This window comes from Theobroma cacao, chromosome 2, assembly GCF_000208745.1.
Source record: "Theobroma cacao cultivar B97-61/B2 chromosome 2, Criollo_cocoa_genome_V2, whole genome shotgun sequence".
Taxonomy (NCBI): Eukaryota; Viridiplantae; Streptophyta; class Magnoliopsida; order Malvales; family Malvaceae; genus Theobroma; species Theobroma cacao.
Window position 1 is genome coordinate 29,920,980 of NC_030851.1, and position 11,760 is coordinate 29,932,739.

Below are 11,760 nucleotides of genomic sequence, written 5' to 3' on the forward strand. Positions count from 1 at the left end.
CATTAGGGGCAATATCGTCTTTTAACGATTTCTCAAACTTCCTAAATATGCAAACATTCTATTGAGTATGTAAATGACGTCATAATTATTTTATAGAACAAGGTTTGACAAGTTTAAATCCCCCTTCTCCCAATTATTAAAAAAAAAAACAATATCTTCCCTTATCCCACTTAGGTCTCTAGCCTCTCAATGTGAAGAATCCATCTTCTCATTCTCCACGGTGCATGCATAGCTTATTTCACAACATTATTAGAACCGTTCTTCACCACTAAAGTTTGTATTTGACAGCATTACATTTTTTACTTGTAATATTTAAAAATATTGTTATTAAGCCGATATTGCCTCGAGTAGGATTAGGATTGAATAGTTGTACATTCTCACTTGCTCATGCTATTTTCTTTTACCAGGGCTTTATGGCCTAGTACCATATTGATTCATCGATTTGTAAAATAATTTTATAGAAGATATGAACCAAGATATGTAACGAACCCAAACCCAAATTTTAAAATCCGAACCCTACGAGAGACATTTTTAAGATCCTTGTGCCACACTCACTGTCGTCAATTTGACATTGCAGACTAGGCACTTGCATCAGGCAATGTATTTTTCCTTGCACTGGAAATGGAATCGCAGGAATTACTTCACACGTCGTCAGGGGTGCAAAGTAAATAGTTCCTCATTAGCACGTAATCACATACAAGTTCCAACGAGACATGAATTTATCAAAAGAAGAATTAAAGAAAAAAAGAGCAAATGTAGTTGGGAACCATAAAAAACTTCTCAAGTACGATATTTTGTCCAGTAAACTACTCCTGTTGCCCACAGAAGCAGCGGAAGCAATATGAAGGCAGCCTGGAAAGCATCTCGAGTGCAAGCTTCTTTGTTAATAACCACCCAGGCAAGTTGACTGTGGTTGTCTATCATGATACTCTCTCCTGTTACGATTGATTACATTTTCGCAGCCAGACTAATGCTTTCAACAGCATCATAATTCAAAAATAGCATAAACTTTGAACTTCCAAAGAAAGCAAGAAAATCACCCTGATCCACAATATTTCCACTTCTGCAGTTGCCACTTTCAAGACTTCTGTCAAATCAAAGCCATCTAATTGAAATTCCTTCCACTAATAAGCAAATAAAATAAGAACTCTATATTTCCTGTTCAAGCTTCACCAATTTGAGATGCTAACCATACTTTTTCATTTTCATTAGAACCCAGCTTCCAAATCAATGAAAGACACATGTTATTGCCACAGAAAAGAGATAGCTTTGCTCAATCACATCTCCTCAAAGCAGCTGCGCTAATTGGAGTGAGACCAGCCGGAGATACAAGAGCATGCACGGGAATGTCAAAGGGAGTGACAGGTATTGCTCCTTCCTCCATAATTTGCACAGAATATGACAATCCAACTGCAAACAAATAATAGTCAAGTATACATTTCAAACAACAGAATATATAACACAATTTATATAGTGGGTGCAATTAGGTCCTGAAACATGTATTATTCCTGTGCAACTAAGTGAAGATCCAGCATCTGAGGGAATTACCAAGAAGGGGCTGCTTCCACCTCCTCTTCTTTGTGAACTCTTGATAGTTCTTTAGGAACAAATCATAGTAACTTCCAGATTACATCATGCATTGAAATAATGGAAGAAAATTAAGCAAAAATGTCTAAAGACAATATAATCAAAATGCTAATGACGTAAATAAAAAGACAAATAGTTATATATCTAAGTTTGTCACAACTTCTTTGGTCAACAACTAATGCTTATGTCAGAGCAGTCACAGTGAGTCTAACAATCATATATTTATAGCTGAAGACAAGAGCCATAAAAACCAATATAGCTAATATGGAACCATGATGACTGTAATTAATATGATTCTTGACAATGCCATCCAAATATGAACAAGAATAATGCAATAAACCAGAAAGCTAAAAAGCATTGACTCACCCCCCACTACGGCCCAGACGGCTTCCAGATTTATCAAAAGCAAGCCCTGAAAGAAATAGAAACAAAGTGAAAGTTTTCATATACAAACCAGAAAGAGAAATGAAGCAGGATAAGAAAGGAAAAATACATATGGGTACTCCACATTCTGCATCCCCACTACAAGTGTGGATGTGGGAAGTGTGAATTTTCCCATTTTTTCATATTGATTTTGAGGGAAAAAAGGTGTTAGAGAGTGTGAATATGAAAGCCACATCATAGACTAATAAAAGTTCAACGGAATTCTTCATTCTTCACAAAACTAATGGGAGGATGAAGACAAATACCGGGTAGGATAAACAGGTCGACTGGATGACTTGCCTGCATAACTGCACTAGGTATTTTCCAATAATTAGCAGCCTTACCAATACAAAAGTTGTGTCAGTCTTCCAAGGAAAATATATATGCAGAGTATGCCATGATGAATAATAAGAAACAGGTTTGGGGATTGTACTCCAGGTTATGTCAAAAAGTTATAGATGCTATTCTCCTGGTAAAACTTTCACAACTATTTGAGACTAAAAAGGCAAAGAACATTCGTACTGCCTACAGTTGGAATTCAAATGGGAAACAAAAGATGTTATTATTTTCATTTTTAAGAGAAACATGGAACAGCCAACAGACATCTTGGAGACCAATAAGCATCAATGGGACTATTCTAAATTAAATTTGTCAGGTGATGTGGTGTTAGAGTGACTCGTAAAAAAGGTTGCTACAATGGTGGAATAATAAAGCAAATATGGTTTCATCAGTTTGAAGTATATCGCATCTTATAAATGATCAACATGGCAAGTTCAGAAAGTCATTGTTCAGAAAAGCCATCAACACAAGTAGATGCTTCTTCCTTAATCCAATCAGAAGCAGCAAGCCTTATAACTCTGTCCCACAGAAATTAAATTTGACTCATTAAACTTAGAATTGCAACATGAGTCATTTGATTGTGAGATGCACAATATACTAGGTAACAAACCCCTTTACAAGATAAGTTGAAACAGAAATTCCAATGCAGCAGTGATGATGTCATAGTCTTAGCTGCCAATTTCCAATCTTAATTCCAATGCACCTAAAGAGATGACTACACAAACATTCTTAAACATTCGTACTAGTTAATGCAGAGTACCATGGCGAGAATGAAGCATCACCCATATATGGAACACTTAATTTTTCCGTTCTAAGGAACAAACACCAGTTTAAAATGTAAACATAGAAGTAAATATCTAAAAATCATACCATCTTCACGTTTGTTCCCATCAGAATCTGCTAAGGCTGGTTCCAAGATGTTCATTGATTTTTCAATGAGATCATTAACACCGGATATCATTAGCATTTTCATATTGCTATTCCTGTCCTCCACACGGGGAACATAAAGCTTCTTCCTCTCTTTAAGGTTTTTTTTTTAAAAAAGAAGAAGAAAAATCAGCAACCAGAATCTCCCCAAGCTTAACAATGAATTCACGTCATGTAATTTGAAAAGTAACCCAATAAAACAAAAACACCTTTGGCTGGACTTGACAAAACATCCGAGACAATCCTTGAAGTATCGACTTCGCGTAAAGCGGGAGAACTTATGTAAGCACATAAGCTCTTACTAGCTTTGAACCATGAAGATTCTAGAACCATATTCTGAATTGCATTATCTGAAACCCAAGGAAGAGAAATTTTCTTTGACACAACTGAACAAACACTTAAAATGCAATCGAAATAAATTTATTTGTACCTACCTTCTTGAGATCTCTGGATTGGGTCCATGTTTTTGAGAGCTTTGCGTACTTTGGATCTGAGACATCGTTTCTGTTCGAATATGGCTTCGAGTTCAACGGGATCCACTACGACGTCGTCTTTGTTCATGGTGACGAATGTGCGGCTTAAGTTCGCGGCAGAGCGGATGGTGAGCGAGGCTATCGTGCGCGGGTGGACAACTTGCGCCACCTCTTTTGCCTTGCAAATTAGACTCGTGGCTGAGCAGTGAAGAAACATGTTCTGCGGTTCGCAGTTTGGATAGAGCTCGATGGCGCCCATGTCATGGTCGTTACAAGGCGCCTCTCCGTTGGTTGAGGTTACCCTTCCATATCTGGTTGGTGCATAGTTTTCAGTTTTCATCCAATGAAATAATGTCACGTAATAATAAGCTATTTGATATTTTACTTTTATTTAATTTGTAAATCACAAATTATTATGAAATATAACTTTAAAAACATCGGAGCTAAATAATTTAGAAACAATAAGAAGATCGTATTGGATTATGTCTTTACAAATAAAATGAGGGACTTATTTATAAACTAATAATCCCTTAAATGTTAATTTTGATTTAATTCAATTTATAGTAAAACTTATGTAAATTAATACTCGATAAATTAATAACCTCAATTAAATAATATTTTTGATCGGTTCTAACTTGGTCCAATATGGTATATTAATAATTTATTAAAATTATAAGTTATTACATTTAAAAAAAAACACATAAGGCTCACTTAATATATAAATTAATAATACCCTTATACATCAAAATTATATACACACACACAATTCAATTTGAAGGTCTTATGACTCTAATGTTACTTATTTCTTCTTGAAATTGATGTCTCTTTAGATATTATCTTTAACTTTTCTTAGTGCATTAAGCTTTGGTGTAGTGTTCTTATAGTGTAAGAGAAAATTATGCAATGTGATTGTTGTTTTGAGTGTATTTTTGTGTAAGATAAGCTTCAGTATAGAACTATCATCTTCAACTTCATTTTTTTGTCATTTTCCATGACATTTTCAATAATTTACTCATCACGAATAATAATAATTCATAATTTGATAATTAGGTAATATTCGTATAATCACAATACACTATACATGTATTAAGTTCAATGTTTTGGAAAAAAAAAAGAATAACTAGATAAATTAATTTTTTTATTGATTAATGTATAAATTAATAAATTTCTACATTTGAGTAATATAGGCTCATGTTTATTGTTTTTTGGAGATATCAAAGTATATGTTTAATTCCATTCCAATGTTTTTGAGTTAGAGAAGAACTATATCTTACTAATAAATTTACAGCAAATGATATATTAGATTGTGTATTGCTAGTAAGATACATTAGTACCCTAATTTTACTAAGATACAATATTTTAGGACCAAGAAGTTCTGCATCATCCTCATGAGATTGGAAAGGATTTTTTTTTCACGTCCAACGACCTTACCCTCATTGGTGAATTCAATGGATGTGCTTTGTCCATATAAAATCGTTTTAGCATTTGCTATATAATTTGATTGATGAACAAAAATTTCATTTATTAAGTGCTCAATTTGAAGACTCAAACAAAACTTTATTTTTTCAAAATTTTTCATCCAAATTCTTTCTTTAAGTAATCCACGGCTTTGATAACTTTCAAGAGTTGCAATAACATTCAAGTTTTCAACATAAACAACAATTATGAAAAATTCAAATTCTAATCTTTCCATAAAAACATATGGGCATATAAGATTATTTTATAGCCTTCTTTTAATAAATATTCACTAAGGCGATTATACCACAATGTCTAGATTACTTTAATCCACATATATATTTATTTTAATTTGATTGAATAAAATTTTCGAGAATACAAATTTTTTGCTTCAAGCAACTTAAATCTTTCATGGATTTTCTTATAAATATCAATATCAAATGAGCCATATGAATAGGCTATAATTATATTCATTAGACGCATTTTAATCTTTTCATGTATTGTAAAGCTAGTTAATATGGAATTGTAATTGCATCCACCACAAGAGAATATGTCTTTTCATAACCAATACCAGGTCTTTAGGTAAAACCTTGTACTATAAGCATGCTTTATATTTCACAATCTCATTTTCTTTTTAATTCATTTTCGTGCAAATATTTATTTATATCCCACTGGTTTTACACCATTTAGTAGTCTAGGTCCTAAAGCTTTATGTTTTGCAAGTGAATTCAATTCCATCATGATTGCATCATTCTAGATTGACCAATCATTTCTATGTCTATATTTTCAATAGATGTAGGTTCAAGATCTTCATTTTCTTCATAATATTGAATGCTACATTATATGCAAAAATATCATTGACGTTTATTTCACTTTGGCTCCATCTTTTCCTGTCATAACATAATTTATTGAGATCTCTCATTTTCAATGGTTTCAAGGACTTGAATTTCTTTTAGAATTTTATTAATTATGTCAGGGGCCTCTTTTAAAGTTTCTGTTTCTTCTTTTTGACCATCTTGTATATGTGCTACTTTCTTTTTCAAGAATTTTATTTTTGGAACCGATTGATTTCCCACACTTCTGGCATGCCTTGTCTTACAAGGACATCAATTCTAACAGGAGCAATTGCAATTGGTATTTGAGATTTAGATATTCTCTGTAGGTCAATAAATACGTCTAGCAACTGATTTGTTATATTTTGCAATTGAATTATCTTTTGAACTTCAAGTTGACATTGATTTGTGTGAGGATCAAACTAGATAATGATAATACATTTCAAGATATTTCTTTTTTCAATTACTTATTTTCTCCTTCTAATGTTGAAAAAACAATTTCATCAAAATGATAATCTGCAAACTATATCGTGAATAAATCTTCTGTTAATAGTTCTAGATATTGATAACTTTATGATATAGAGTTATTTGGACTTAATTTTGATAATAATTTAGCTTAGTTATTGTAGTAATGTATAGAAATTAGTAAGTTTTATTTAATTATTTTAAGTTAGTTAATTAGGTGAGTCAATCTAATCTTAATTAAATTTGTACTTAAATTGGCATTAATGTGCGTAAGATATGTTATTATTGATTAATTTGCTAATTTTGTAGGTGTGTAATTAAAAGGGTGAAAAATTGTCAAGTTAAATGTTCATGAGATGCAAACCTTCACTGCATATGTCTTGGTATTTTGATTATAACTTTCTCTACAGAACTTCAAATGAGGTGATTTTTAGACCACAGTAAATATAAGAGATAAATATACAATTTTCTTGTTTATTACTTCACTCAATTCGGCCTGCAAGGTTGTCAATATTGAAGCTTTACAATTGTCCAAAACTGAGGAAGCAAGGTTGTAGCCTTGGAAGAGATAAGCCGCGATGCCCCGAAAAAAAAAATCACATTTTAAGCAACAGAATGGTCGAGGCTGAGGCTCACCTGAAGGAAGGCCATGGCCTCCAATGAGAATAGCTAAGTTTAAGCCCAAAAAGTAAGAAAACTCCTTGTGTTTTTATACTTCTTTCTTGACTCGATCTTGAACCCTATTTATGCAACCTTTTAAAGGACTTTTAGAGGCATGAAAAATACAGGATTTAGAGCTAAGATTCTGTAAAGCCTGACTTTATAAAATATTTGTCATGACATACATGTGATGGATAGCATGTTTGCATGCTAGGATAGTTTCGAAAAATTTACAAAAGTAGGTATTGTACCTAGAGGTACAACAAAGTTGATTTAAGCCTCGAACTAGATTAAATAGAGATTTTAGGGTGAAATTGAAAATTTTACAGTCCAAGAATGATTTAAAATGGTGATTTGGAATTCGAGGATTAATTTGGAGTCAAATTGAAATTTTCATGACCTAGGGGTAAAATGGTCATTTTGCCACCCCAGGTTAAGATGGGAGTATTGGATGAAATTTTTTATCAAGATTGATCATTTGGAGTATGATTTGAGTTTGAGAAAGGAAAAATTTTAATTCTAGTATTTTTTTGAGCATAAGGGCAAAATAGTCATTTTACAATCTTAGGGGCAAAATTAGAATTTTACACCACCTAACACTTGTCATGCCCATGGATTTCAGCCATTAACATTTTACATTGTGGATAATTGAAACATTTTATGTGGTGGAGAGAGATTACTTAATGGATAAGTATTACACATGGACCAATAGAAACATGCCATGTGTCAAGCTTGGATTATTCTAGAATTTCCTTGTAAAATCTATTTAAAACTCTCTTAGTCTCACCCATATGGCCGGCCAAAGCATGAAGTGAAGAGGAAAGGAAAGAACACAAACCCTAGGTGGGAAAATTGAAGAAAAAGTGTGGGATTTCAAGGGATTAAGCTAATAAAGGTAAAATTTTGTGATTTTATCTTGTGATTTACACTACCCATGCTTTCTTTTTCATTTTCCATGCTTAGAACTCAAGTTTGCATGATGAACCCATGCTGGCTGAATTTGAGAGGAGAGGTTTTGAGCATTGATTTTGCTAGATTTCAAGCTAATTAAGTATTTTTGGTTGTTTGGTAATGGAAAGTATGAAAATCTAGTAAGGAATCACTTTGTTCTTCACAAACCCACAAGAGGCCGAATTTTCTAGGGAGGATATTAAGGCTGAAATTGATGATATTTCATGATATTTTGGTGGTATTTAATGATTGGTGAGCTAGAAATTTAATGTGAAATTTTGGCATGAAAATATGAATTTTTAGCTAATGTATAGACATGTGCGATTTATGGTTCGAACTGATAAATTGAATCATATTCACTGTCATTGAGGTATTTTAAGTATAATTGGAGTGTAAAAAGTGAAAGAAATCGATTTAGAGTTAAATTGGAGGTTTTAGCCAATTACACCGAGAATAGTGCGAATTAGGTCGAATATTGTATTTAAACGGATTTTCAAACATTTTGCATCACATTTCGTGCATTCATATAGATTTATAGAGCTTGAAATAGTTTATGATAAATTGATGTAATTTATTGAAATTCGTGTCACGTATGATGTATAGGTGGTGAGCCCTCTAATAAGGGTAAAAAGATTGTGCTCAAAGACCGAGAATAAGAGTATATCGAACTCCTAGTACTGTGAGTACCTTACTATCATCTTAATTATCTAAAGTGGTTTTATTCGATTTTGTGAATTTTATGAAAAATGAATTAAATGATTAATTTTTTGATTTTATAAACAAAATGTGATTTAATGAAATAATTTCATAAAATTGTTTTAAAATTGAATGATGGCTTTTCAAATAGAGTAATTGGAGACCATTTGATGTATTGTGAATTTATGGTTCTAATTGATTGGCTTATGACAATATTAGCATGAATGACTGAATTGGTATTTGTGTTGAAATATATGAACTGTGTATTTAGCCTTGAAAGGCTGTGAATTACAATAATTGTCATATCATGTTATTGAATTTTTATTGATTGGTGGGATAATTATTAGCTTACTGCAGTAGGCGGGTTTCCGTGGACCAGCCTATTAGAGGGGCACGGTAAACCCCATTATATCTTACCTTAGTATGAGAGGCGCAAGTGGATAACTCCTGAGGTTAACACTTTAGAGTTCACTTCATGCAAAACCACCATGTGAGGGTTAACTCGGCCAACGCCAAAGAACGACTGTGTTTTTCAAACTAAAAATATGTTTACGTGTATACGAAATTTTTAACAGCCTTGGCGGACTCAGTTTGGGATAGCCCTGGATCAAGGTATCCTTGATAACTGGGTATGAGAATGATTTTGGCACGAGCCAAAGTTTTAAGATACTCATAAGCCATGTTAATTACTCGATTTATATGAATTGATTTTATTTGGTTGAAACAAGTTGAAAGGTGATGAATTTCAATATGTTAAACTGTTTTATCTGTCTCCATTTACTCGACTTTAGATGGTTTAGATGGTATCTGTTTACTCACTGAGATTTTATAATCTCACCACCCTCCTTTTCAACCATTTCAGACTCAAGGTAGCTTGTGGATAGCAGATATCGTCAAGGATTATAGTTGGCTTTACTACTCCAAAAATTGTAGGATTACTGCCCTTTAGCACTTTTGCTCCTTGTGGGGCCACGAGTCACTATAAAGTAAATTTCATATCTCGGTTATCTGTATTATAGTACGTATGAATTTATTTAGCTTTTACATTACAAAAAAAATTATTTACCAATGACTCTATGAATATTGTTTTACAAGAAATTAGAATATTTTATTGAATATTTTTATTTTATTAAAATAGTTGCAATATCATTTTTAATAAATGTTTTAGACACCCAAATTTATTTTAAATAATGAAATATGTGTTTTCCACTCATCTACTACATCTTTAGTCGGGTTCGAAAAATTTTGAGAAAAAATGACGAAAATACCCCTATGAGGTAAAAATTATTTTTCCACAATTTTGAAAGGGAAAAAGCTTAAAATTCTTTAAAAACGAGGTTTGGCGATGATTACTCACAAGGGAGATGAAAAAAATGGTACTAAAGCCTTGTAGGGTTTCGGTTGACACTCCGGGTAACGAATGTCTATCGGGACGTCGCTACGGTTGTCACGGGCTCGAGGGGAGTACCAGGTCGTGACAATTCAGTTGGTATCAGAGCTTTTGGTTTTAAAGTTGTTTTAAAATTTACAATGTCAATGTGGCCCCGAGTTAAGTTAAGTTAAGTTAGGTTTGATAGAATAGAATACGTGTATCTGCACATAGAATTTGGAGTTGTTTAGACTCGATTTGTTTCTTCTTATAGATCTTATGGGAGCATAAGTCATAGACAAAGAGCTATATGAACTCCTGTTCCAAGTAATCCACTTCTTTGTTAATGTCATGCAAAGGTCATAAGTGGGGTTGTTGTCCGGGTTCAAGATGCCACCCGTGGCACGAACTAGTGCTATAGAGATCTTAAAACGAATGCTCCTAATGAAAGATTAATGAAATGATATATCCTTTCGTTAAGGATGGAGAAATTTGGAGTTGGACTAATAGGCCGTGATAATTTATTCATTTGGTGGAGTTATAATTAAACTCATGGTTGTCAATTGGAAAAAGATTTGGGGACTATGGATTGTATTCGGGTTAATATAAAAGAGCACATGTAATAATGATAATAAGGGGCGCACTTTGATTAGAATGAATAGTGATGGTTTTAATTCACTTGGAGTGTATAAAGTAAGCTTTGAGGTAATAGTAAACCCATACTTATGTGCATAAAGATAAGAACACTATGTTAATTGAGCTTGTTATACCCATATAAAAGTGGTGTTGGGATTTTGAAATATTTTATATGTGAATATGTGTTGAATTGGTACAACAGCTTAGACGGAACTGGTGTTGATTTCAATTAATTTCAAGAATTAATTGGACCTATTATAGTTCATGGATATAAGCACATGAATTAACTCGAGAGTGAGTATCAATGATTACTATAATTGATGTGTGGTCATGAAGTAAGAAATTAGTAAAGAAATCTGCTCTAAGGATGAGCTTGAACTTTGCTATGCATAGAAAAAAAGGGAGCCAAGGGATTAAAGGACTAAATGTGGAATTGGCAGCTTGAGGTTAAATGACTTGGAAATGTCAAATCTAGTCTAAGTACCATATGAAGTTCTATAACTGAGATTGATATACGAATTACTTGAAAGATCAATTTAAAAGTCTATTTGGTTCAAAGTGAGGCCTATGATACGAATGATCAGTCTTGAAGGTGATCTCCCTAGAGTAAGGAATTTAAAAAATGTTGATATTTAGATATACTCTAAGAAAGAGAACTTCTGCATCCTAAGTTTAGGACAACTTTGATCTTATAATCGCAAAGGCAAGGTGTAATAACTAAGTAAATTATTCACTTAATAAATGTGATTGGTTATTGATGAATAAAGTCAAGATCTTAACATTTAGTGGTATACAATTTGATAATTATGTATTTAAAAGTTATTTGGAGACAATTCCTTCATCAAATTTGCATTAAATGTTATGGTAAAAGCATATCAATGTTAATATGGAAATGTATTCAGGAATGATCTTAACATACCACCAAAGGAGAATTAAACATGTTGAA

At 32.7% G+C, this 11,760-nt stretch overlaps 1 protein-coding gene and 1 long non-coding RNA gene across 2 annotated transcripts; one reads left to right on the forward strand and one right to left on the reverse strand.

The window, feature by feature from the left end:
- On the reverse strand, positions 628-4,092 carry LOC18609324 (5-formyltetrahydrofolate cyclo-ligase, mitochondrial). The gene is made up of 7 exons (XM_018115270.1): positions 3,711-4,092; positions 3,486-3,626; positions 3,220-3,369; positions 2,277-2,318; positions 1,954-1,999; positions 1,549-1,619; positions 628-1,410 (listed from the first exon to the last, which is right to left on the reverse strand). The coding sequence occupies exons 1-7, from the start codon at positions 4,087-4,089 to the stop codon at positions 1,274-1,276; spliced, it is 966 nt and encodes a 321-aa protein (XP_017970759.1). The 5' UTR covers positions 4,090-4,092; the 3' UTR covers positions 628-1,273.
- On the forward strand, positions 8,014-9,863 carry LOC108660908. Its single transcript, XR_001926611.1, has 3 exons — positions 8,014-8,057; positions 8,717-8,792; positions 9,672-9,863. It is a non-coding gene; the product is annotated as an uncharacterized LOC108660908 (long non-coding RNA).

Excerpts from the sequence above, each read along its gene's own strand:
- LOC18609324 (XM_018115270.1), bottom strand. The coding sequence starts at position 4,089 with ATGAAAACTGAAAACTATGCACCAACCAGATATGGAAGGGTAACCTCA. Across the intron at positions 2,000-2,276 it reads CGACCTGTTTATCCTACCCG|GGCTTGCTTTTGATAAATCT; the intron begins GTATTTGTCTTC and ends TATTTCTTTCAG. Across the intron at positions 1,620-1,953 it reads CGTCTGGGCCGTAGTGGGGG|TTACTATGATTTGTTCCTAA; the intron begins GTGAGTCAATGC and ends GTAATCTGGAAG.